Consider the following 26719-nt stretch of genomic DNA (forward strand, 5'->3'; position numbering starts at 1 on the left):
GTGGGGTGAGGGTAGGTTGGATCCATATAATGCTGATGGATTGCTGAGCTGGAAATCTGAGTCTTGACCCAGGAATGAGACTGGAGAGCAGGCATGCAGGTAATCTAATTTAAGGATCTCCTCTACCCCCTGACACACACACCTCTTGCCTTTAAAATCATTTTATAAAGAATGGCACAAGTTGGGGTTTATGTTTACTCCGATGAACCTGTCCCCTTAGAGGACACAATCCACCCCCAACCCCCCAACCGCCCATCATTGCTGTTAATCCCTCAGGGGAGGGTTCACAGCTGTTTATGAAGCCAAGAGAGGTTCTGGGCAAGATCACAGCTGGGGAAACAGGCCCAGGCCCTGCTCCCTGGTGTCCTCCATGTTGGAGTCAGTGGTGCCCAGTGACAGGGTGATGCAATCGCATCTGCTTCCTTCTCCACAACAAGAGCAGGGCTAGCAGGCAGGCCAGGAAAGTCCTCCAGGGTCTGATCGTGCCTTCTGACTGACCAGTGCCAGCCACCTCTGCTTCTCCTGGCGCTACTAGTGGTAGAAGACAGCTGGAGCTGGGGTGGTGTTTGGATCACCCCAGGCCCAAGATCAGTGGACTGGAGCACCACGGAAATCTCTGGGGGGTCCCTCAGGATTGGGACTTTTCCCTGAGGCCACTAGGCTCCTTCAAGCTGTGGCTTCACGGATGAGAGAGATTGTGTCAGGTTCCCGTGTCTCTGGAACTACATGACTGCTGTTGAGTCTGTGTGTGTTTCCCCTGTGTGGATATGTGTCTCTGATCAGATTTGTGCCAGCCCCTAAAGTGTATTTTTAAAGTGCACATAACAGGTTTGAGTTTTAACTCTATATCTGAGATGCTCTTGGCCTTCATTGTACCCTAGTCCCACACCCAAATCCCATAAAACAATTATCTCCAGCCTCTCGTCCTCATCCCATCCATTTTTGGTTAGACCCCAGGAAAAGGGTAGGGTGCCCAAACACTTCCTTGTTGAGCTGGGAGGAAGGTAGAGGCAGAGAATGTAAAGCTCCAGATTCATTTTATACGGGTCCTTCTGGGCTCTCACTGCCAGTCTCTGAGCTTGATCCATCTCCCTCAGCCGAAGCTCAAAGGGAAATGCAATGAGGTATTTCAAAGGCTTATTCTTAGCTTCTGAGCTTCTGAATGAATTGCATTCTATTCATCCAGGATGCCCCTGTTTTCTTGAGGATGGCTTGGTCCCCCAGAAGTCCTTATATCCCAGCTACCCCATGCCTTCCAGAAGCTGGGTGTGAAGGAATACGGGAAATGAGACAGGTCAAAGCTGAGGCTGGAGATGGCGTTCTGCCAGCCCCACCCTCTGGCGATTGTCCCACTGCCAGGCCAGCCTGCGGACAGAAAGCCAGTCGCAGCATCTGCTCACTCCCAAAGAGCTGGTGGGGACCACCCTCCAGGGTTCATGGAAAAGGAAAAGGCCGAGGGTGGAACGGGGTCCAGGGAGGTGGGCCAGCAGGCCATAGGGAGAGGTAAGGAGTCCCTCTTCCAGGTCACTTGGACAGCCCCACAGGTGACTCGGTTTCAGTGCTGAAGAGCTCCTTGTAGAGTGGAGGGAAAGCGGCTTGGACCACGATGGGGTGGAGGTGCTGGAAGATCTGCAGCCTTTCCACGTGCTGGCTACACAGGCTCCGGAGCTTCCCCTTGGGTGGCAGCTGGATATGGGTTAATGGGGAAGGGAAGGTCAATACTTCAGCTCTCCTCAGAGCAAAGAAGCCTGCTCATTCTTCCTGGGCTAGGACCAACCCTCCTTGCCTTCCCCTTATGTACTTGGCACTCTGGTACCAGCCAAATCCCCCTGGTAGAAGTACGAGTGTGTTCAGCACACTGGAGGGAAGCGAGAATGGGTGGGGAACAGGTGAATGTTTTCTGGGTGAAGCCCTCAATTTGTGTTCCCGATACTTCTGGAATGAACCTTATCAAAGACTCTAATGTGCACTTCATGCTTTTATAAGAGTGACTGTCCGTGACTCTTGTTGTATGCTGTCACATGCCTCTGCCTTTGTGCATGTAGTTCCCCTCTTCCCATTCCTAATTCTTACCCTCTAGTATCACCTCTCCTAAGACTACTTCCCTAACTGCCCCCATCTGGATTAAGGTCCTTCGTTTGGGCTTTCCTCTGTGTAGCACTTACCACATTGCAGGAAAATGGTCCATTTTGTCTGCCTTCCCACCCTAGATTTCAGCTCCTTAGCTGGGATCTGTCTTTCCCTGTCTCCTCTGTGCCTATCATAATGCTTAGCACATGGCAAATGCTTAATAACTCTTTGAACTAAACAGACTTTCTAAGCAGGCGCCTAACACTGCAAGTCAAACCAACGCTGCCAGCACTCAGCCAAAGGGAAGGTGAAAAAGGTGCAGAAACCAGTGAGCAGACGGAGGCAGGGAGACCTCACCAGAGCAAGGCTGAAAGAACAATTTATCTCTTGCAGTCTCCTCTATAACTAAGGGGCTTAAAAATGTCTGTTGCCTGCCATTGCCTCCCTCCCCCTAGCTTAGTTTCCTTGGAAAGAGGCAGTCAGGGAAAAGCAGGCAGCAGGGTGTGATCCCTTCATATCTCCTGGATTCTTTCTCTTCCTCCCCACTGCTTTATTCTGAGCTTTTTTGGGCTGTGGCAATAGCTTCCTTTGTTCATTCAACAAATATTTGTTGAGAACCCATCTGAATCGGAGCTAGACACTGTGATGGCCTCTAGTGATATATCAGATATATCAGTCAATAAAGTATAATCTCTACCTTGATTAAATTTACATTCTGGTGAGAGGCCCAGAAAATAAATATGTAATGTGTCAGATAATAAGTTCTTTAAAGAAAACTAAAGCTTTTTGTATGGGGTTACTGGTTAGGAAAAACCTCTCTCGAATGAAGAGATGGAGCAAACCATTTGGAAAACTGGGGGAAGAACCTTCCAGTTGACTACAATAGCAGGTAGAAAAGCCCTGTGACCAGGTTTGATGTGTTCAAGGAATAGCAAGGAAGCAAGTGTGGCTGCAATGGGTGTTTGAAGGGGCAGTGGAAGATCAGGTGAGAAAAGAAGGCAGGGATCATGTTATGAGCCACTTGACCATGACACAGACTCTAGATTTGATTCTCAGCATGACAGGCAGCTACAGGAGGGCTGAGAACAGGAGTCAAGGTCGGGCGTGGTGGTTCACACCTGTAATCCCAACACTTTGGGAGGCCGAGGTGGGCGGATCACCTGAGGTCAGAAGTTCGACACCAGCCTAGCCAACGTGGTGAAACCCCGTCTCTACTAAAAATACAAAAATTAGCCAGGCATGGTGGCTCACCCCTGTAATCCCAGCTACTCAGGAGGTTGAGGCAGGAGAATCACTTGAACCAGGGAGGTGGAGGTTGCAGTGAGCCGAGATCATACCACTGCACTCCAGCCTGGGCGACAGAGCAATACTCTACCTCAAAACAAACAAACAAAACAAACAACAACAACAACAACAAAGCAAGAAAAAAACCATAGGAGTGGGCATGATGAGACTGCATTTTTAAAAGGGCTACCTTGGGTGCTGAGTAGGTGTGGTGTGGTTGCTACAGGGCAGACGTGGGTGGAACAGGGGCCCAGTTAGGAGGCCTCTCTTAAAGTCCAAGTGAGAGCTGAGAGCTGGTAGGGGCCGGAGTGGTGGTAATAGTAGGGAAGGTGATGTATTTTGAAAGCAGATCCAACCAGATTTGCTTTCCAATTGCTCTCCCAGATTTCTGTCTCTCCTCCTTCAAATCCATCCTGTAGCAGATTAAAGTTCAAGTTCTTCAGAGCACAGACTGTGTAAGTCATTGCCGTATCCTTAACACCCAGCCCTGTGCCTGGCACATAGCAAAGGCCTGCTTGAATAATTACATAAATGGTTCCTTTATACTGGTTCCAAAGTAAATTGCCTAAATAACAGCTCTGATTGTGTCATTTTTCTAGCCTTTGGAGCTCCCTGTGGCCTAGAAATAAAGCTTTAACTCTTATATGGCATTGAAAGTCCTCTCTGATTTGCCCTTGACCTAATTTTCAGGCTCATCATCTGGTGCTCTTCTGCCCCATCGGTCTATCCCAGCTCCTGATTTTACGCTTTAGTCAGGATGTATCATGAGCTATTCTCTACGTATGCACTATTTTGCCTCCTTATTTTTGCTCCTGTTGTTCTTGGTCTTCGTTGTACCCTAGTCCCACACCCAAACCCCATAAAGCAAATATCCCCAGCCTCTCATACTCATCCCATCCATTTTTTTGGTTAGACCCCAGGAAAAGGGTATATATATATATACATTGTTTTGCTCCTATTGTTCCCTAAGCCTGGAATGCCTGCCCCACCCCCATGAATGCTTGTTAAAATCTTACATCGTTCATGGCCTAGTATAAATGTCACCTTCCCTGGGAAGTATTTATGACCCACTCCTTTTACCCCCCAAATTATTTTTAATCCCCGTTTTATACCGTCATAACATTTTTCTGGTGTCTCTTATTATAGTTATACATAGGGGACACAGGGATAGAGAAAGCACAAAGAGCACTGGGATTCAATCTTCATTTAAGTCACTGAAGTCTCCTGATAGCTACAAGATTTTTTTTTTTTTTTTGAGACAGAGTTCGCTCTTTTTGCCCAGACTGGAGTGCAATGGCACAATCTTGGCTCACTGCAACCTCTGCCTCCCGGTTGCAGGCGATTATCCTGCCTCAACCACCCAAGTAGCTGGGACTACAGGCGCCTGCCACCACGCCTGGCTAATTTTTTGTATTTTTAGTAGAGACAGAGTTTCACCATGTTGGTCAGGCTGGTCTCGATCTCCTGACCTCAGGTGATCCACCCGCCTCAGCCTCCCAAAGTGTTGGGATTACAGGCTTGAGCCACTGCGCCTGGCTGCTACACAGGGAGATTTGAACACCTGTCCTATTGACTGTGTTGCCATGAGGATGAGAAAGCATGTCAGCAAAAGCACCCTGTTAATTGCATTATTATTATATCACATACCACATTCTACTCTATGTTAGAGTTAGTGATACACAGATCTCTTCTTCGTACCAGATTAAAATCTTTTGGTGGGGGCAGCAACCAAATCTCTGTATCTTTCCACAGTGCCTTATACAAGCAGGTGCTGGATAAGTGCTGGCTATATTAAACTGAATTGTTCCCTGGAGGTCCCTCCCAATTCCAGGCTCTCTAACTTTCCAGTCTTCATGCACATGGAAGTAGCTGTTCATTCCCTTAGTTCCCACTGCTGATGCAAGTTCTCTAACAGAGCGTGGTATTCCCGCACTTCCTCTTCTGTACCCACAGAACCCGGCCCTCGCAAACTCTGATGTCACAGAGCTGGCGATGGGCCTGGCCTCTTCTACTCCAGGGACTGCTCCTACCTTTGCCAGGATGCTTTGGCGATGAGTTTTGCAGAGATGATGATGAAAGGCCAGCTCCAGATTGTACTGCAGCTGTTCTACTTTCCTTTTCTCTTGGAGCCCTGGCCGGTCTGGAGGAGGGGGTGGGACCGTAATGAGAACAAGAAAGAAGGTGGACGTTAACTCCCAACAAAAGGGTGTATCTTTGTGGACGTCTGTGCTGGATAGAGGTCTTCTCTGCTGAGTGTGTGCATGTGTGTGCCTTGGTTTGATGGTGGTAAGCTCTGGGACGTTGGGCTTGGCTAACTGTCTACAAGGAGAACTGGGAAGAGATGAAAGGTATGAGAACTTCTGATCTCCTGACTCCACGCTACCTTCTCCCTGGTCACCTGATATTCCACATAGCTCGTTCAATGCTAGGCACTAGGATTCTGCCATAGGGGGAACAAGAGTTGGAAAAGAGCTCCCCAATGTATGAAAAAGTCTCCTGATAGGAGGTGGCCTTCCTGAAGGTGCCCAGGCCTGCACCAGGGGGCTTGCAGCAATCTGTGGCTAACTTTTGCCCTGATTCTATAAACTACCCAGAAGTCATCTTTAAAGTTTTTATCTCTAGTTTGAGGGGCATATTTAGGTGTCCACTCACTGGCAGAGCCAGAAGACTGATAGTCTTGATCTGCAAACTCAGGTTAGCAGCTTGACCCACTTCCCTAGGTTCTCTGAATACTTAGCATTCAGCTGGCTCAGCCCAGCTACTCCATGCCAGGGGAGTGGATAGGCTATCCAGAGTCTTCCCATTATAGGCATACAGCCTTAAAATTAGTTCACACAGAGCAGTGATTCTTAGTCTTGGTGGCCTGGGGGTGGCTGTTAAAATTCAGTGCACCCCTGATCAATTACAGATGGTCCCAGTCTTATGATGATTTGACTTACTATTTTTTAATTTTATGTTGGTGAGAAAGCCATTTGCATTCAGTAGAAACCATACTTTGAATACCCATGCAATCATTCTACTGTTCACTTTTAGAACCATATTCAATAAATTATATGAGCTATTCAACACTTTATTTAAAAATAGGCTTTGTGTTATATGCTTTTGCCTGACTGCAGGCTAATGTAAGCGTTCTGAGCACGTTTAAGGTACGCTAGGCTAAGCTATGATGTTCAGTAGGTTAGGCGTGTTAAATGTAACTTCAACTTACCATATTTTCAACTTATAGGTTTATCAGGACATAACCCCATCATAAATAGTGAAGCACATGTACACTGGAATCTCTGGAAGTGGGACCCAGGCAGCAATCGTTTTTAAAGCTCCCCAGGTGATTCTGATGTGTGCTACAATGATGTCACTGCCATAGACTAACAATCAGACACATTTCTATCAGGAAAGTGGCTCATTTCCTCTCAACCTCATTTCTTTCCACTTCCCACAACCCCACATTATGCTGCTCTTGTCCCTCTCTGAAAGTCCTCTGAATCTTTATTTTAACTCATTTTATTTTATAGCAATACTGAGTAGGGCTCATTCTGCTATTTAAAACTATTTCCCAGATTTAACCACATCTGAAGATCTAGACTCTTCTTCAATATCTGCCAGGTCCCTGCCACCTGAATGTCCTTCACCCAAGCCCAGCGACACTCACTGGCATTGATGAGAACAAGGGCTGTGTAGAGGGCAATCTCATCCTCGGAAAAGTGCAAGGCACTTAGGGAGTGGGAGAAGTCAAAGATGGAGCTGATGAGCTCGCTGCAGCCTGTTGGAGTGGAAATGAGAAAAGTGAGAGAGTGGCTGGAGCGGTGGTGCCCGAGGACACTGCCCTTATGGTGTTTAGAGCAGACCCCTGGAAAGAGGGTGCCCTGGGTCACGAAGCTTTGCCCGGGGTTGGCATCAGAATCTTCTCTCTCATTTCTCCCTGCCCCTCACCCAAGGCTCGGAACAGCTCCATGCCACCGTATTTGCCTTCGAAAAAGACCGTGCGGTTGTCAGCATTGTAGGCCCGGCACATCCTAACCAGCACCACTTCCATTGCTCCTGGGCAGTGGGGAGAGAAGATGCAGGGACAGTGTCAGGCAAAGCCAGGATCTGACTCTGTCCCCCTGATTTCCTTAAGCCACCTCCCTCCACTTGGCTCTGCCCCGTGCTGTGCTCTGTCCCCCTGCCCCCAGGCCTGCCCACCCATCCCTGAGCACCTGCTTTGAGGAGCACAATCTGGTCATTCTGGCAGAGCTCCATAAAGCCTGAGAGCCTCTTGGCGAACTCCACCACGTACTGAATGGCCTCGGTGAGGTGGTGGGCACAGCGTTCCCACATCTCCCACATGGACTGCAGGGAGGGAGGAGGGTCCTGCTGTACGCTCTGTGTGGCCCCGTGATCGTCCTGAGCCCTGGAGCCCCACCTAATAAACTGCAAGGGGTAGGCTCTGAACTCCTATGTTCTCAACTAGCATTTTCAAAAACCTGGTCTTAGCACAAATGCACTCAGGGCGATTCCTGCCAGTGAGTCCCACACACTGAGCACCCACCGGCTGCTGACACCGAGTTAACTGTTGTAAGGAAATCAAAAAAGTATGAGATACAGCTTTGCCCTCCAACAATGTACCTCTCATTGAGGTGAAAAGGACATACTGCTGCCCCTTCCCCTACAAAGGTTATGCCCAAGATCTCAGTAACCTAGAGAAGCAAATGTGAAGTGCCAAGCGAGTGTGTTTAGAGCAGGTGGTATCATGAGAGTGTGATCGAAAAGGCAGCATAAACTTTGGAGCCTGATGAATCTGAATTTGACTTTGGTTCCACCACTTTGTGACCTTGAGGAAATCTATTAACCCCTCTAGGTTCAGTTTCTGTCCGTTAAAAATAGGAATAAATGCCACCCTCATAGGTTGGTTGTGGTAGGGGCTGAGGATAATTTACGTTAAGTGTTTAGCACAATGCCTGGCAGAGAAGGGGTGTTTAACAAATGGTAATCAGGGTTCTGATTATTGTTACTGTTGATGGAAGAGGAGGAAGGAGAGTGCACCAAGGTCTGCATTGTAGAGGAGATAGGATGAAGGCCAGGTACAATTTTAATAGGCAAGGACTAAGGAAAAGCGCTCATCCATCTGCTGGGGTGTAGACAGATATACACATTCACAAATGTACACAGAAGGTGTGCACATGCTTGTTGGCCAGCCTGTGTCTGTGACGTGCCGCCCTGCCCCAATACCCAGGTGTGTGCAGGTAGCCATCTCTGAGCTCTCCCCGTGGGGGTGGGCTGCGTTCCCTTCCTGCAGGTCTCCTGGCCTCACCTTCCTCTGGTAGCCAATCACTTCCTCCCGGGAGAAGATGTTGGAGCGTTGCCGCAGCAGGTCCTCCAGCCGCAGCTGGCACGTCTCCCGGTAGGACTTGCAGACGCTCTGCACCAGGTGCTCTGGGGTCGAAGAAGGAAGGCATGGCGTGATCTCAGCCAGCTCCTACCCCTACTCACACAAGGGCACTTCTCAGCCTGGCCTATCCTGCTCCACCTCCTCCCTCAGCCCCTCATCCGGACCCCTCAATTCCCTCAGGCTCATGTTTGATTGATATAGGGTGCTGGTAGAAACCCCTCCCTCATTTCTACCACCCTCTCCCTTCCCCCTAGCTGCTCACCTATCTCCGTCAGGGAGGCATAGGGTGCCTCCGGTGTGCTGTGAAAACTGGGGCTGCCGTAGCTGTCTGGGCCTTGTCCCAGTTCCCCAAGCCCAGGATGCCTGTGTTCCTCAAAACGAAGTCCACATCGGTCAGGGGTCAGCTGGCTGCCTGTGCTACAGAAGCTCTCTCTGCCCTCAGCCTTGCCCCGCTCAGGGCTGTATTCAAGGCGGCATGAGGCCCCATTGAGCCCTGCCTTGGCCAAGTTGTTGGAATATGAGGGCCCAGAGCCTGAGGCTCTCAGGAGGCCAGGGGGACAGGCAGAAGCCTCAGGCAGGTCAGGCGAGGAGCCCAGGGGCAGCTGCCCATTTGGGAGCCCCAATGTGTAGGTGAGGGTATCTGCTCCTTGGGCCCCTGCTGGGGGGGTCTTGACCACTGGTTCCTGTTGCTGCTGTTGCCGCTGCTGCAACTGTTTCTGCACTTCTGCATGCAGGCTGTCCCTCTGCTTCTTGGACATGCGGCCAAACTTGACAGCTGAAAGAGGTCCGGGGACCAGGGGTTTATGAGGCAGGAGAACATGGCACAGGGCAGGGTCAGCAGGCATTTGGTCATTAAAGGATTAACTTGCTGCTCTCTGAATGACTGACTCCAAGCACAGTGTCTCTAGCCTTTAGGGAACTTATGCTCAAGACCCCGTCCACCTCTCACTCTTGTTTGCTTCTGGGGTCTGTCCAGCCTGCCATTTCAATCTGCTAAGCAAAATCTTCTAAGTTCTAAATCAGCTTTGAATCATGGCAAAATTCCAGCAATGAGTCTAGGCTGGGGATTCTGGCCTCCAGATATGGGGGCTGGGGATTCTGGCCTCCAGATATGGGGGCTGGGGGTGGTCGCGCAGAGGGCCTCAGGCTGTATTGGGGTCACCTCGCCTTTCTGGGAGGGTCGGAGGAAGAGGAGAGCTGAGAACACAGGTCTCCCTGTGGTCAGGCCTGCAGGCTCCCTGGTGACCTAGATACTCACCACAGCCCAACCCGGGCTCCGCGGCTTGTTTCTGAACATCCTCTTCTGCTCTCTCTTTCCTGCCTTTTTACTCCCCCCGCCACCCCTCCCAGGTGTGGGGGCACAGCCCCTCGCCCCGCCTGCCCCTTTGCACCCCTGCGTGCTTCCTTTTGCTTTGTTATTTTGGGCACTGAAAAGTGCTGACGGGCTCCTTCTGGCTCCTCATCACCTCATGCCCCCCCAGCTCCACCCTGGGCTCCTTCTGTGGTGGGGGTGCGGAGGGGGACCGGTGAGGAGGTGGTGGGTGAGAAGGGTGGATAAGGCACCAGGAACACACCAGCCCTCCCCCACGACCACTCTCTGGTTGTTCTCAGGCCAATTCTCTTTCCATTCCTGGCCACAGTCCCGTGTCCAAGTATGGGAATGGGGGACTAGGAAGGGAGATAGAGCTAGAACTACAGCAATGGGGTAGCGGGGGAAGGTGCCAGAGCTGCATGGGAGCTGGGCCAGAGGGAAGCAGAGTGAGGAGAATTCGTTCCAAGTAAGAAGAGATGAAGAGGTATCGGACCTTGGAAAGAGGAGGTTTGTTCTAGCAAAGCCTAAAGTTAGGGACTCCAAAGAACTTTGATGGGGTGGCCATCCATCCCGGCAGGGGAGGAGACAAGGGGTTGTAAGGGGGAGGAACGGAGAGCAGACCAGAGGACGGGCAGTCTTGCGGGTTAAGCCTTGTCTAGCTCAGCAGGCCAGGCTGCCCCTCCGGAGACACCAGGAAAACCCCAGGAGACTGTCGACTTGGCCTCACCATCTCGGGACATGCCCAGCGCCAGGCATTTCTGCAGGCGGCAGTGCTGGCATCGGTTTCGGCTGGTGCGGTCGATGGGGCAGTTCTGCTGACGGGTGCAGGAGTAGGCTGCGTTACAGCGCTGGCTTCGGCGGAAGAAGCCCTGGGGAAAGCAGGTGGAGGGCAAGACTGCTTATGCTGGCCAGGCCCAGCTCACTCACAAATGCCTCCAGCCCACAAGCTCTGGCAGCTTTTCTACATTCCGCGACCTGTCAGTTTTCTGTCGCCTCCATCTATTTGTGTAATTGCAATTTATCCTGCAGTCATTTCCCTAGCTTAAGACAGGGCCCTGCCAGTGTTGAGGGTTCTCCAGGGAGGCACTACTCAGGTATTTTCCTGGCTGCCCAGGAGATCATCCCTGGAGTCAGAACAAAGACCACTAAGCCCCTTGTTTATCTCTAAGGAGACGCTGCGTGTGTGTGTGTGTGTGCGCGCGCGCGCGTGTGTATGCACACGCACACATGCATGCATATACATGCCTATGACTCACCTTGCACCCCTCACAGGTGATAACCCCGTAGTGGATCCCAGACGACTTGTCCCCACAGATTTTGCAAGGGATCACTTCAATTTGTGCTGGAAGAGAGAACGAGAAGTAGGTCAGCCCAGGAGCCTTTTCTGCATTTAACCACTATGTACCTGGGCTGCAGATACAGGTACCTGGTGCTTCCCCCACTTCTCCAACCAGCTCCAGCTTGCTGTTTCCCTCTTGCAAAATGGAAGGGGAAGTGAAATGCCAAATGCTTCTCAGCAAAGGATGTGAGGAAGCTGTGTTTGTTTCACAGAGGAGGGGAGTGTCGAGGGGCGGCTGGGAGTTGTATCAGTGCTACGGAGGCAGAGAAAGCAGCTGTAGAGGGGCCACCTGCTCAGCCTTCGAGTTGAAAAGCTCCAGTTGCCTCCCTCCCTCCTTGGGACACAGGACTGCTCACTGCCTCACAACACCTGCTTCCCGCCCAAGGGGCTTCCTCTGTGCCTCCCTCCCCCACTGGGGCTCAGCACCCATGGGCAGAGTGTAGGGTATGGCAGGAAGATGTGGTACATCAGGGGTGGGGGATAGGCAGAGATGCCAGCTCTTCCCAGCCAGTCAGTGAAGGCTCAGGGAGGGGCTATACAGAGAAGGGATGAGGGGGTGGCAGGGAGGAGCCCAGGAAACTGGGTCTCAACACCCCAGCTCTGCTGGATGCCTGAGAGCCCGGGGAAAGAATTAGCCAGGGCTCTTAGGCTCTTGGCCCCAGAGCAGAGACAGGGTGGCTTTGTGTACATCCGTGTGTCTGAGTGTGAACACTTATTTTTGTACAAGGGCATCCGTATCCATTTGTGTGAACATGAATCATCGGTGTTAAAACTGGCTGAGACTAGAGACCATCTCATTCAACCTCTTCATCTACCAATGAAGGACTAGGCCAGATAAGGCAAGGCAGTTGGACCAGGGTCATAGGCCAGTTTGCCTGAGACCTGGGTCTATATCCCAGTTCCCTTGAACTTTCCGTTATGCTGCTCTGTGTACCTGTCTTTTGGGGTACACATATCAGTGAGTATGTTTGAAGGCATGCTTGTGCGTGTGCATATGCATGAAAAGTATGTGTCATTTGTGAGCCTACGAAATATCTGGTTACTCCTGCGTCCACACGTGCATGTTTGTATGTTAGCATCTGCTCATGGGGCACTAGGACCCCAGGTTCTCTCTCCCACTGAACTCACTGTAACCTGTACCTGCTTCCCCATGCCTGTGGTTCGCTGCTGGCCCTAGGCTCATCTCTGCTTTGCCCTGTCCCTGTCAATGTCCACGGCTCTCTGCTGAGCTTCAAGGAGGCCTTCTCCCAGCTCTTCCTTGAAAGGTAGTTGGGCAAAGCTTGGGATCCCTGGTTACTGTAGGTTTTTTTTTTTAACATTTCCCAGAGCATACGCGTCTCTTTTCCGCCATCACAGACCTGCGGCCTCCCCTCTGAGTGGAGAGCCCTGGGGCAGGGCAGGCCAGAAAAGTGAAGAGAAGGGCCAAAGCCCCTTTTAATCTATGACATGTCTCCCACCAAAGGGGCAAAAGAAGTGGCAGCCTCGGCCAGGCGCGGTGGCTCAAGCCTGTAATCCCAGTACTTTGGGAGGCCGAGGCGGGTGGATCACGAGGTCAGAAGATCGAGACCATCCTGGCTAACCCGGTGAAACCCTATCTCTACTAAAAAAAATACAAAAAACTAGCCGAGTGAGGTGGCAGGTGCCTGTAGTCCCAGCTACTCGGGAGGCTGAGGCAGAAGAATGGAGTAAACCCGGGAGGCAGAGCTTGCAGTGAGCTGAGATCCGGCCCCTGCACTCCAACCTGGGCGACAGAGCAAGACTCCGTCTCAAAAAAAGAAGTGGCAGCCTCTCTAGAGGGCGAGTGCACATTGCTGTGAGCTCACCTCCAGTCCCTGGCCTGGACACTGGTCACAGGTAGGGCCAGTTGTTGTGAAGTGGGCAGGGAGACCATGGCTTGCTGGCCATTCCCCAAAATATTATTTCCATCATTCTTAAACCATCATCCCTCAGGCCAGCCTTGAAGTGAGTTAGAGGCAGCAGCTGCGCCTGACGGGGACAGGGCATGTGGGGATCTGAAATCCCTTTGTTAGCACTTGATTCCTCCCCCAACCCCCAGCCACACGTGCCTGCCCGGCAGCAAGCTTCCAGTGCTCACACTGTGAGCTGTGGTCCCCCCAGGACCAGGTGGTAAGTGAGTTTTCCAGATTCTTTCCAGTAAATTAAGAGCAGATTTTAATGCATGGAGGGGAAGAGAGAATAAAAGGGCACTGGTGTCTGGAACGGGGGGCAGAAAATGTGAGGGCATTCATACTTCCAGTCACTTAGATTCTCCCTCTAGACCTGTGTTTTCTTGTCAGCAAGATCAGGATAAAAATATTATTGCCTGTCCATGGGGGTGATTGTAGGTAACGGAGAGTAATGAAATGATATCACCCATGGAAAGCACTGTGTATTCAAGTTACTCCTGAGCAGAGGTCAGGCTGAGAAGCCCAGTGGGACTGGCAAGGCTGGGAGGAGCACTCAGGCCCTGTGGACTCTGTTCTTGCCCAACACCTCCCCCTCCAACACTGCGGCGTCTCTCTTTTCAGTGGCCTAAGACCAGAGACGGGAGAAACCAACGTAGGCCACCCAAAAAAAGTAAGCAGGAGGGAGATTAGGCCAAGCCACAGTGGGAACTCGGGCTCTGGCCCAGCAGTCAACCACAGGCCTCCCTGCCTCTTCCCTTCTCCAAGACCCACATCCGTGTGCGTGTGTGTGCTGACCACATGGGTGACCCCAGACACATCTCCCTGCCCCATGCTTGACCCACTGCTGCTCCTGGCCCTAGGAACCTCACAACAGTGTCACCAAGACCCTGACCTTCTCAGGAAGATGCGGCCAGTCAAGGACCCCGTTCACAAATACCCATGTTTGGGGGACATCAAAGCCTTGGACTCCAGTCACCTGGTCAGCCCATCCTCCATCCTCCTGGTCCAAGACAGAAGTACCCAGTGAGACAGGCACAGAGGGCCAAAGACTCTGAGCTGGAATGTCAGACCCCCTACCCTCATTGAGCTAGAGAGACCAAGAGGTTTGGGACGAGGAAAAACAGAGACATAGACCTAGGGATGGAGAGATGGCTGCGGAAACACTGAAACACAGAAAATCCAGGCTTGTATCCTGGCCTTTGCCCAACCCATAGCCCCCTCAGCACTTCAGGCCCTCTAGTCCTGCTACCCCCTCCTTCCCCTGCCACCTGCACTCCCTTCAGTGCCATCTACCCAAACCTCAGAAAGAAAGTACCAGTACTGTGTACATAAATGTGTGTGTTACTTGTAGAGAAGGGGTGGGGGAGAACGGGAAGGGGGCTGGTAGACTTGGGGGTTGGTGAGAGGAGCTGAAAACACCTCTGATGATAACCCACCTTCAAAAGCTACCCCTGGGAGACACGTCCCTGAAGCAGCAGGTGGTGGGAACTCAGATTGGGGAGAAGGAGCTGAGTAATCACAGGATTACTCAAACTGTTGCCCAGGAGCCAGGTCTGCCAGGAACTTACCATCTAAGGGCCTGCCAGTGCCAGGAACTAGAGCCAAGCAAAGGTCAGGAACCTCGAGCCAGCCCCTGCACCACTGCTCCCATGGCAGCCCTAACTCTACCCTCGTCTGCTGTCTTGGAAAGGATCTTTACATCTCACCTGCAGCTCTCTCACTGTAGCTCTCTCCTGAGAGAGAGCTTTCTCCAAAAGAAAACTCCAATTCCACATGCTTCCAAAAGGAGAGACAAATGCCCAAATGCGCACGCCAGCTCCTTAAGTCATCTAATGACTGATATCTAATGACTATGGCTTTTTGCATCTCAAACAAGATTACCTGGGTATCTGAGGTGGGGCTCAAGATTCTGCACTTTGGTCAGCTCTTAGTTGGTGCCTAAGCTTGCTGGTCTTCAGCCTATACTTTTAGTAGCAAGAACTTAGTCCCTATTCCTGCCTTTTTGCGAGGCTGCTCCTTCCAGGAAGTGGGGCCAGGGTTGGCAATCTTTTCCTGAGCTCATTCTTGTATTTTTTTCTGCCATCCAGTGTGATCTCTAAAACTTCATTCTGAGACAATACTAGAGAAAGAACCTGAATCTCCTCTGGATTGCTTTGGAGACTGAAGTATCCCCAGGAGCAACCTAGTAGCTCCTCCTATGAGGGGAAATACGGTAGAGGCAAAGTCCTCCATCCTCCTCTAATTGAGCCTCTCACAGCTGCGAGATTCAGTGATAGTGCTCTTTGAGTACTTCCAGAGCCTGGCCCTGTGCCAGCTTAGGAAGCCAACCCTGGGCCCCATCCAGGTGCCCTATGCCACAGAGAGGAAGTGGTAGGAGCAGGGGAGGGGCTGCAACCCAGGGGGATCTCTCCCCTCAAACCCCAGAACCACCACCCCCCAACCATCATGGTACAGAATGGGTTCACACAGAGGAACCCCGGGGTCCTCATCTCCTCCTGGTGCCTCATCAGTCTAGAGCTGGGCCTTTTCCTCTTCTCTTTCTCTCTCCCTTTTCTCCAGTGGATACTGATTAAGGAGAAAGGATAATGATAGACATAAGCATTGGCCGAATTCTTACTCTGTGCCAGGCTTTACATGCATTTTCATTTAATGATTACAACAACCCTGTGAAGTAGGCCCTGCTAGTATCACCCTCATCTTACAGACGAGAAAACTGAGGCCTAGAAAGAGTAAGCAGCTTGACTAAGGTCACACAGCCGGAAGTGGCAGATCTGGCATTTGAAGCTAGATCTCTGTAATCCTGGAACCAGTGCCCTCAAGCCTTAAGCTACATACCCTACGAGGATAAGACACCCAAATGCACACCGGAGACCTGGGTAGAGGACATGGTTATTGGCTGGAGGGGAAAAAGTGTGAGGTGAGTGTGGTGGTCTAGGAACAGAATTCACAGAGGAAATCCACAGAACTAAAGCCAGGACTCCTGTTTGTATAAAGATCCCAAGAGATATTATTCCCTCTGTCCCAACTCATCCTCTGAGGTCCCAGCCTCCTCCTGCCCTTACCCCTTTCTCTAAGGCCAAGTGGGACGACTTACATATCTCAACAGGGTTCTGGGGGACTCCTCGGGAACACCATAGCCCCTTTAGCGTATAGACTAGGTTTCCATACATCTTGGTATGCCTCTCTTTGCAGAATGAATGAATGAGTGAGAAAGAGGAATACATCTCTTTCCTTAGCTTAGGGCTCGTCCTCTCCCCACAGCCAGAACTCTCTGTCTCAATCCCCACTGAGACCACAGCTCTGGGCAGGGGTCCCTTGCACACCCCAACCTGTCACCAGCCTCCCTCCTTTCTCAGCTCTCAGTTCCCCCAGCTTCTGCAAAGCTGGAAACCAAGGTGGTGGGTGCCACCACAGGGGAGCAGGAGCGGGAGGGCTGGATGGGGGCCGGGGAAGAAGTGGTTCTACCTGGTGAACACTACCCCAGCCCAGGCCAGGGCCCTCCCCGCAGCTCCTGGTGAGAATTTTCTGCTGAAACACCCAGATCCTAGGGCTGAGAAAATAGTGAAGCTAAAACTCAGGTGGGCGAGGGAGAGTCTGGGGTTTTGAAAAGCCATGAATGACAGCCAGCCAGTCACCCGAAACCCCCCCTCCTGGTGCCTCCGCCACCCCCGCAGTCTGGGACTGGAGAAAGGCGAGTGAAAACAACCAGTGAATGGGGGAGGGGATGAATCACCAGGAGGAAGCTCTGGCGAGTGGGAGCCCAGACGTTACCATCTACTATCAGCGCCTTCCCTGCCTCCACGGCCGTCTGTCCCCTTTCCCAGAGCACCTTTGCTGCCCAGGAGTGTAGTGGACCCAGAAAGACCTTGGCTCTGGCCCTGAGGCCCTGCCTTGTCACTGTCCCTCCTCCAAAATTGACATCTCCATCCTTTCTGAGCCTTAGAGCCCCAGGGAAGGGGCTGCACTGCAGCAGCAGGCGTGAAGGTGAGACCTCAGAAAGGACTAGCCATATGAGAACTGGAGCAAGGACCTTGGGCTGCCTGCCTGGGAGAACCCTTAGCCCTTAGAAAGTCCTGTTACTTGTTAGTTTGAGTCAGCAACACAGAGGCAGGGGATGGGGAGGAGTTCCTGGTAAGGACCACATATTTTCATTTTGCTGGGACAAGCTGAGTCTAGTGCCTTGGGCTCGGGGGTTTGGTATTTCTGTTAGGAGGGGGAAGATGGGGAAAGAGAAGGATGCTGGAGTGATGCAAGGAAGGAAGAAGCCCTTCACAGAGTCCTCAGATGACCCTGGGCTCTCAGGGTGATATCTGTGTACCCTGGGGACTTGGAGTCCTTTCTGGCCCACTGTTCCTCATGATCGTGACCAAACCTAAGAAAGATCAGCTCACAGTGATCTCGCACCCCTCGGCCTCCCACCTCCCCATCCAGGCCAAATGCCAGGGCCTCAGTGCCTGTTGGTGCCACACTGGCCATGCCCTTAGGGGAAGATGTCTGGGCTACCCTCCCTCTGGCTGGCTGGGAGTCTCTTTGGCATACAGACACATTCTCTGCACTTGACAGCAGCAGGTCGGATGGCAGGGCACTGGTGCCATCCTTGTCAGAGCCACCGTACTTCCCCCTTATCACTTTCCTAGACCCTGTGTCTCCCTGTCTTCCCTTCACCGCCAGTTATCTTTTCTCTCCGCCTCTCCCTGTGTCTACGTGCCGTGTGATCTTCTGCACTTCAGCTCTGTTTCTGGGCTTCACATCTTCATGTTTTTTTGTTTGTTTAAGAGACAGGGTCTCACTCTGTCACCTAAGCTAGGGTGCAGTGACATTGGTCATAGCTCACTGCAGCCTTGAACTCCTGGGCTCAAACCATCCCCCTGCCTCAGTCTCCAGAATAGCTGGGACTACAGGTACACACCACCATGCCCACCTAATTCGAAAACATTTTTTTGTAGGGACAGGGGCTGACTTTGTTGCCCAGGCCGGTCTCAAACTCCTGGCCTCACGCCTCAGCCTCCCGAAGTGGGATTACAGGCATGAGCCACTGCGCCCGGCCGCACCTCCATGTGTTTGGCTCTATTGGTGTTTCTCCATCCACACCTCCAGCTGGACATTACTGTCTCCGCAGATGTTCCAGAAACCTGCTCTTTGAGTTGGGCCTCTGCATCTCTCCTTATTTCTTGATTTGTTTCTGTTCCTTTTGCCGGGCCCTTGGTCTCTGGGTGTGTCACAGTCCCAAACCCCACGTGCTTTGACTCTCGCCATCGGTGGTTGGAGGGGCTGGTGGTGGCTGGCATTCATTGGGGTCAGATAACCTGGGGCTATGAGATACCCGTAAATGTCAAAGTGAGAAGGACCAGTGGCACTGACCCCCTCGTCGGAGAAGGCCCTCTCTCCTACCTCCCAGCCTGGGTAGGGCTGTGTGTGTATGGTGGGGGTAGGTCTAATGAAGAGCTGGCCAAGTGTCTCCCTCATCCCCTGCAGGGGACTCCTGCTCTGCTGCTGGGCTAGAAGCACACCTGGTCATTTCATCCCAGGGTTGATTTGCTCATTAGGGGCCCTCTCTGGGAAGACCAGTTTGCCAGCGTTTGCTGCTAATAGAGAGAAGCTAGAAGGGAAACTGAAGTTCCAAGGGGCCCTTTTCTCTGTGTGGAAGCTGTTGGCTCTTCTCCCCAGCCCTCCTTATCCACTCCAGCTCATATGTCTGCACTGTGGCCTCAGTCCCCATCACAGAAGTGGAACTCTTTTCTTTCCTTGGTTTCCCTTCCTTCTAATTTCTGGGAGAGCTGAGTCTCCTTCATCACCCTTGGGGATGCCTGTCTCAGGGCACTGGGCTCTCTCTTGGCCCTGGGCCTTTGGAACTGCGAGACTCTCCGTAGTTGGTTTTGTTGTTTTATCTTAAAATTTAGCTCCCTTGTTTTGCGTTTGGTAGACCAGGGCCCAGGGACCTGGCTTGTCTAAGCCTATATGGCTAGCCAGTGACAGGGGGCACAAGCGCCTGGTCTTACACTGTCAGTCCAGGGGTCTTTCCAGGACTCAATACGGCCTCCCGTCTGTGGCTTGTGGGAAGACCCCAGGTTGAAGCTGGGGCTGCCTCAGGCCTCAGCCATATAGGGGCATGGGGCTTCCCTTTTCCTCCTTCACCTTGTGCTCCGAGAGCTTCTCTGGCTTCCCTGGCTTCCCTTCACAACGAGTACAGGGGACTTCCTGAGGTTGCCCACCCTTGCTCTGCTGGAAGGCACAGGAAGCCCAGACATCTGCCCACCAATTGTTGGCCCAGGGCTCCAAGCCAGGAAAAGGATGAGGCTGAGGTCTTTCCAGTCCCATCTCCACTGCCTTGCTTCCCCCGTCAAATGGGTGGAACTGACAGTTCTCCAGGATTGACCCTGGAGAACCACACACACACACACACACACACACACACACACACACAGGCATGTGCCCGGGTGCACCCTGACTGGATTCCACCTAGTCCTCATGTCCCTGGATTGGGCAGAAAGCCTGGTGGCTTTAAGGCCTGGATGCGGGGTTTCTGAGCCCTGCTGCCTGCCGACCTCAGTTGACTCTTGCCGTCCTGTTGCTTCAGAGCACAGCAACGGCTCTGGCCTCCTTTTCCTCACAAGCAGGCTGGAGGCACAGAGGGAAACACTGTAACAGGAGCCAGGAGAGTGCGTTCAGGGTCCCTAGTAATTACCAGCCTCCATCAGATACCAGCTGTGTAACCTTGGGCGAACTATGCAGCCTCCTTGGCTCTCAGTCTTTTTGTAAAATGAGGGGCCCGGATACCTCAGATACTCTTGGAGGTTCTTTTTGGAACTTAGGAAATCCTCAACAGTCCTCTTACCATTGCTGCTGTCAGGGAGCTGCCTGGCTAGCAGGACTCCCCAGCTGCTCCACCCATCTCCCAACAGATCTTGACCTTGACCAGGACGTACCCTGCCAGGGAGGAGCACTCAGCTTTGCTCACACTGCTCCCAAGACATCCTCCTTTCCAGAGGGGTGACGACAGGGTCCAGGCTCCCCCGCCCCCAGGCGGCCCCATTCACTTACTTCTCATGACTGAGCCTTGGCTCTGCCGGCCTTGGCTCCCTGTCCTTCTCAGCAGGGGGTGGTCCAAGAGTGGGGTGCAGCTGGCAGCAGAGGCGGGCGAGGCCCTCTCAGCAGTGCCTCAGCCTGAAGCTCTGCACCTAACTCTCCCCCAGTGCTTCTGGGCTGGGGGGTTTAAGCTCCGCACCACACAGGTGGCCAAGTGACAACCCCCCACCCCACCCCCAAGGGGTGCAGTGAGTAGGATGACAGGCGCCCCACGTGGCCAATCTGGGCCTGGGGCAGGGTGTGAGGGGAGGGGCAGCCAATCGTAGGGGGCGTTGGAAAATTCCAAAACCACATGCGACAGCCACACGCGGTAAAAGCTGTTTCCACCCGCCAGGGTAGTTCTGGTTGGGGAGCCGGAATGGAGCTCACACGAGCCTGAGGCCAGGTTTCTACTCCTCCTCCCCCTGAGGACCTTCCGAGCCTGACCCTCTTTGCCAGGTGACTTCAGGGACAGGGATGTTTTGAGAGGTAAGTCACAGGATGTCTGCCTGGGGTGGTGGCATGTGCCACCTGACACCCTGAGGACTGCCAACTGCCATGCCCAGTGTGGTGCAGCCGGGAGGGCTGTCCCACCACCCCCATGCCCACGCTCCTCCCTGCAGACACCACGTATATCTTGTGCTAGGGAATACGTGGAAACGATAGAAGCAGTGATAATCACCAGGCAAATACCCACAATCCGCAGAAGGAAATCAGAAATTTCCTTAGGAGCCAAACTGCTGAAATTGGGGTGTAGATAATGATCATCATCACCATCATCATGCTCATAATCATAATAGTGCTTACTATTAGGTGTCAGAAATGGTTCTCAATGTTTTATGTGGATTATCTAATCCTCACAAAATACTTTATGTGGCCTGGGGGTGGTGGTGGTTTACACCTGTAATCCCAGCGCTTTGGGAGGCCGAGGCAGGTGGATAACCTGAGGTCAGGAGTTCGAGACCAGCCTGGCCAACATGGTGAAACCCCATCTCTACTAAAAATACAAAAATTAGCCAGGCGTGGTGGCGAGCGCCTTTGGTCCCAGGTACTCAGGAGGCTGAGGCAGGAGAATCGCTTGAACCCGGGAGGCGGAGGTTGCAGTGAGCTGAGATAATGCCACTGCACTACAGCCTGGGCAACTGAGTGAGAATCTGTCTCAAAAAGAAAAAATAAAGAAAACTTTATGAAGTAGCTACCATTATCCTCACTTCGAGGAGGAAAGTGAGATACACAGAGGTTAAGGAACCTGTCCAAGGTTACATAGCTAGTAAGCGGCAGAGTCAGGATTCAAGCCCAGGTGGGTTGGCTTCGGATCCCACTTGAAGGATGGGAGGGTTTCTCTGGTTCAAGTTTGCTTTTGAGGGTGTCTCAGTCTGGGAGGTCCCTTGGCATGTGAGTCTCTCTGGAGTGTTTTTTGGCCTGGGGGAGGGAGGTCCTTCTCAGAGGCCAAATAATTCCAGAGGCCTTCTCAGCCTCTTATGTGCTCTGTGTTGTACGCTGGCTTTGAGAGTCCCTCTTCAGGGCCCCTCAGTATTCAGGCTCCCTCTTGGTCTAGGGAGTTCCCCCAGATTCCCCATCTGAGACCCCCATCTTGGGGTTGTCTCAATTCAGGAGCCAATTTTCAGAGTCTCCCAGCCTGGGGGAGGCCTTAATGTCTCCTGGATTCTGTGGGGCAAACTCCTGAGAGGTATCTAATCTTGCTGGGACTCTAGACCCTCTCATCCAGGCACAGGCCTTTCCTTGCCTTCCTGGGCCTTCCTGGGGCTTCAGGAGCTGGGCTGTGGAGTCGGGGAGAGGCTGTCAGCCTGGATCCTTAGGACTCTTGGGGTGGGGACATGAGGATCGGTGGGTTGGGAAAGGGATAAGGAGGTATGGTTCTGGCTGAGGTTTCTGAGGTCAGGGGTTAAAGGAAGGAATAGGGTTTGACCTCTCACAGTTCCTACTGCTCTGAAAGTCCCCCTACTCCCCCCACCCACATATGGTCCGTGACCCCCCTCCCCCAGCTCACCCGCGTCACTCCCTGACCCGCTTTCCTCCTGGGGCCCTGCTCAGCATTTCCGTGGGGCCCTGTGGCTAGGGGCAGGCTAGACACTGATCAGGATTATGCTGAGCAAAGCAACCCCCACCCAGGAGGAGGTAGCATCCTGGATGGCCCTCAGCCCTGGGCTGCCCAGCTCAGGGAGGAGGGCAATGCTTTGCTCTCTGAGATGTCTCTACTTGTCTCCCGGACAGCCACAGAGAAATGGTGTGGCTACTCCTCCCCTGGAGGGATTCTCGTCGATTCAGGGACCTATGCTTACAGAAGGGCATGCGTGGCCCTGATGGGTATAGCTTTGGGACTGTGTGCATTCTCTGGGGGACTAGCCTTTGCCACAAACTAGGAGAGGAGAGCTGATGTGCTGAGTGGTTCCTAGAGAGGATGCTTATTCACTAGCGTCCACTGGGAAGTCCACTCTGAACTCTAGTGCCCTTCCTACCTGCTGTAGTCTGGCTTTCAGGGCCCCAGGACACAGAGTGCCCCTGTCCATTCTGTTTCCCACAGAGATAAAACTCTCCTGCTCTCTAGTCCTGCACAGGCTGGCTTCAGGCTTGTTCACACCTCAGAATGTGTTAACCACAGAGATGAACACCAAACCTGGCTCAGCACCACAAAGCCTGGTGCAGGCTGGGCATGGTGGCTCATGCCTGTAATCTCAGCACTTTGGGAGGCCAAGGGGGGTGGATCACAAGGTCAGGAGTTTGAGACCAGCCTGACCAACATGGTGAAACCCCGCCTCTACTAAAAATACAAAAATTAGCCAGGCGTAGTGGCGGGTGCCTGTAGTCCCAGCTACTCGAGAGGCTGAGGCAGGAGAATTGCTTGAACCTGGGAGGTGGAGGTTGCAGTGAGCTGAGATTGTGCCATTGCACTTCAGCCCGGGTGACAGCGTGAGACTCCGTCTCAAACAAACAAACAACAACAACAAAAAGCCTGGTGCAGGCTCCCTGCCTCCTGTGGCAGCAGCGCTGAGTTCCTGAGGCCACCTCGCCTCTGCACACTCCCCCACCTCCATCTCCTTCCTTCCCCGGCCTGGCAGTCTGCCCCCACCCCCTCCCATCTCCCTGCCTCTGTCCAGCATCTCTCCTCACCTTTTTTCACAAGGCGGTTCCCTTTTCCTTTGTTCTTTCCTGGTTTCTTTACAGTGTTTCCTTTCATGCTTAGGCTTCTTCCTCATCTCCTCCCATTGCCCTGATCTGTGGTTTCCTCGCACCTCCCCTTGCTTTCCTGTTGCCTGCCATTTCTTCCTGACTCCTCCACCTCTGTCCAACCTCAGTCCCCCACCAGATTACTTGCTGAATTCTTCTCCATCTCATTGTGCCCCAGCCATTTTCTTGCCCTGGACCACCTACTCACAGGTGTGGGTCTTCTTTGCAGCCAGCAGCTCTGTAAAGATAAGAGAGGGGGTGGACGTCAAAGGTTGAAGACCATGAGGAGTTGAGACACTTCCCCCACTCCTAGGATCCCACTGCTGCACTCCTTCCCTCAGAGCCTGGTGTCTGAAGGGCAGACAGACCACCCCCTGCAGTGCCCCTATCTCCTCCTCTGCTCTTGGGCCATGCTGACCCTCTTTCAGGTACCCAGAACTGTCAGGCTCCTCACTGCCTCTGGGGCTCCCTCAAGCTACTCCTTTGCCTAGAATGCCTGTCCCTCCTGTACCCCTTAATCTAGCCAACTTCTCTTTCTCCCTCAGGTCTCTGATTATGTCTCTTCCTTGGAGAAGTCACACACACCCCCTTCCCCTGCCCTTGTGCTGACACACTTAGCTCCTTGCATTTTATTTCCTGGCACTCACCATGTCACCTGTCACCTAACTGCTGTAATTGTGTCATTGTCTATGAAATGCGTCTTCCCTGCCAAATTGTAAAGCCCTGTGAATGCAGGGACCGTTGTCAGTCTTATTCACCTTGTAATTTCCAGAGCCCTCCACAGTACCTGGTTCACTGGAGGTGCACAAGAAATATCCTACAGCCACAGCTAAATCTCTGTGGGACTGAAATCTCTTGGTTGCTTATCTATGCCTGAAAACACCAGGGCTTAGAGATGTGAGGGTTGGGAGGAGGGGGAGAGGATGTTTGGAGGAAGAGGAAGGGAAAGCTGTAAACACAGACCCCTCTCTGGCTTCCATGGGCCAGGCTTCCCTGGCCTACCAGCCTGAAAAGGAAGGCATCCCTTTTCTGCTGCTGCTGCGTGGCTGGGTCTGGGTGGAGATTAGGTAGTAGGGAGTATGAGTGGGTTGATGGAGGTCACAGGAATGCATAGACCTCCAGGAGGAGCAGCCATTGAGGGGAGGGCCTTAGCTGGAGCATGGTTGCAGGGGATCACCCATTCATGCAGTTAGCATCTATGAAACACCTAGCCAGGGAGCCCCTGGAAAGAAGATTCCCCTGCCAGACCTTGGTCCATTTCCTACATCCACATAGCAGCTCATCACAGAGCACAGGGTCAGTCTTTTGCCTCAGAAAGCCCTTCAACCACACCCTACACCCCCTATAGCTTCCCTAACCTCTGACTCTGTTCTGTTATTTTTTTCCTTCTGCTGTTCAGTCTCGACACGTGACTCACACACACACACACACACACACACACACACACACACACACACACAATGCCCTTCTGCCCAGGAGATGCTCCCCACTGGCAGGCCATGGTCACTGAGCTGTGTGGAGGCCAGTGTCCTGATGGCCTGGGCTCTGGGCTCTGCTGGGGTGAGGGAGGAGAAAAGACTGCCCCAAGGTGGCGAGGCCCCACCCAGTCCCGTCCACCTCCCCTTGCTCCTGCCTGGCCCCACCCAGCTTCCTCCCTGACGTGGCACCGGCTCCTGGCCTCTAGCCTTACACCTCGCAGCAGTCCTGTGGTGGGGGTGCTCCCCTTGTTCACCCAGGCAGCCAGTTCTTCCTCCACCAGGTGGCCCTGGAGCTTGGTGACTCTGGCCCTCAAACTTTCCTCCTCCATGCTCACAGCTGACCAAGCCTGTGGCCCTGGGATCCTGCTCTGAGGGGGTTCCTGACTTGGACCATGGGTGGGGCCAAGGACGGCCTGACATTCTGTCCCTGCCTGCTGATGGCCCAGTGCCCCACATTCTCTGCAGAGATGAAATCCCACACCCTTGGGTGAGTGGGAGGAAAGGGCTAGGCTATGTGGTCGTGGGCAGCTGACAGGGTGTGGTTCCCCCTGCCACACTCCCCAAGTCTGTCACTCCTAAAGGACAGGTTTCTCCACTGGTGAATGAACAGAAAGTGGAGCAGCCAGCCTCCCAGCCACTGCTGCCTGGGGTCCTGGCCAGATCAAGGAGGCAGTGTCCCCCTTCCTCCTGGGGCAGGCCAACACCTGGGAGGGCCTGTCCACATTCTGACCCCTTGCTAGGTCTAGATCTGGCTTCCCTGACTTGGCTCTTCTCTTTCCATCTACCCTCCAACCTGTTCCTTCCTTCTCCCACTTCTCCCTTTCCTTCCTATTTCTCTCCTTTTCTGATGTCTTCTCCTGTCATCTTCCCAGCCCCTCCTCCAGTTTCTCCTTCGGTTTTACCCTCCTGCACTGCCCCCCAACCCAGGCCTTCCTCCTCTGCACTCTTGTCCCTCCCTCCCCTCCTCACTTCTTGCCCATTCTCTTCCCATTTCTCCCCTCCTCTGAACCTCCGGCAGTCTCTTCCACCTGCAGGCAGGGCCATGGGCCTCTTACCCCGTGAGGCTCGGTGCTGTCTCTGTGGGGCCCTGTCCATGGGGCAGCTCCCTTGGTGCCGTCCTGGCTGCCCTGGCTGCCCAGGAGGGCAGGGAGCAGGGCCCAGGGGAGGGAGGAGGGTGGAGGGTGGAGGGCGGGAGCACCTGGCCCTCCAGCAGGCAGGGAAAATGAGTGGCTGGCAGAGTGTCCTGGCACCAGGAGGGGACACGAGGAGAGACCAGTGGACCAGCGCATAGAGCCTTGAGAAACAGGACAGGAGAAAGGAAGGGAAGTAGCATTTACTGATCACTTACTGTGTGCTGGGTCCTTTGCAGGGTCCTTTATGTAAATCCATGCTTTTACTTTGTGTAAATATTCACAACATCCACCACAGGGAAACATTATTATTCCAGATTGATCAGTGAGTGGAGGGATGCTCAGAGATATTAGTGATTTTGCCCAAGGACTCACACAAGAACAATAAATGGGTGAGCTATGATTTGGACCCAAGTCTTTGTGACTTCAGAATCCTGTGATTTCTACCTAGGACAGGTGACAGGCATAGGGGAGATGGAGGGGACAAGTTTGGGGGACCCTGTCTCTTCTCTAAGATGCAGTCAGACTCCTCCCAGTGACTGTTCAGTTCCCTGAGGCCGCTGCCTGCTTGGCCCCT

General features: G+C 52.9%; 1 protein-coding gene and 1 long non-coding RNA gene across 5 annotated transcripts in view; one reads left to right on the top strand and one right to left on the bottom strand.

Moving 5' to 3' along the window:
• Positions 1-145: 145 nt before the first annotated feature.
• RORC (RAR related orphan receptor C) lies at positions 146-25468 on the bottom strand. 3 transcript variants are annotated; one of them, XM_023213749.1, is made up of 11 exons: positions 25267-25468; positions 23743-23772; positions 11291-11376; positions 10762-10903; positions 8985-9497; positions 8645-8766; positions 7551-7683; positions 7285-7392; positions 7004-7114; positions 5385-5494; positions 146-1686 (listed from the first exon to the last, which is right to left on the bottom strand). In XM_023213749.1, the coding sequence occupies exons 1-11, from the start codon at positions 25466-25468 to the stop codon at positions 1525-1527; spliced, it is 1719 nt and encodes a 572-aa protein (XP_023069517.1). In that variant the 3' UTR covers positions 146-1524. The 3 variants fall into 3 exon arrangements, with proteins under 3 accessions (XP_023069517.1, XP_023069514.1, XP_023069515.1); XM_023213746.3 differs by lacking the exons at positions 23743-23772; positions 25267-25468 and adding an exon at positions 20322-20798 and having other exon boundaries at positions 7551-7764; XM_023213747.3 differs by lacking the exons at positions 23743-23772; positions 25267-25468 and adding an exon at positions 20322-20796.
• The window catches only part of LOC111543665, a 29718-nt gene continuing 23662 nt past the window's right edge, over positions 20664-26719 (top strand). For both annotated transcript variants that reach the window (XR_002731931.2, XR_002731930.2), the window contains exon 1: positions 20664-20834. This is a non-coding gene — a long non-coding RNA (uncharacterized LOC111543665). The remainder of the gene's footprint in view (positions 20835-26719) is intronic.

Source organism: Piliocolobus tephrosceles, chromosome 1, assembly GCF_002776525.5.
Source record: "Piliocolobus tephrosceles isolate RC106 chromosome 1, ASM277652v3, whole genome shotgun sequence".
Lineage (NCBI taxonomy): Eukaryota > Metazoa > Chordata > Mammalia > Primates > Cercopithecidae > Piliocolobus > Piliocolobus tephrosceles.

What these genes read in the sequence shown, in the direction of transcription:
- RORC (XM_023213749.1), bottom strand. Translation starts at nt 25,468, where the DNA reads ATGTGGGGCACTGGGCCATCAGCAGGCAGGGACAGAATGTCAGGCCGT. An exon ending in GCTGGGCATGTCCCGAGATG is followed by an intron (nt 9,498 to 10,761) that starts GTGAGGCCAAGT and finishes GACCTCTTTCAG; the next exon opens with CTGTCAAGTTTGGCCGCATG. An exon ending in TGCCTCCCTGACGGAGATAG is followed by an intron (nt 8,767 to 8,984) that starts GTGAGCAGCTAG and finishes CTTCGACCCCAG; the next exon opens with AGCACCTGGTGCAGAGCGTC.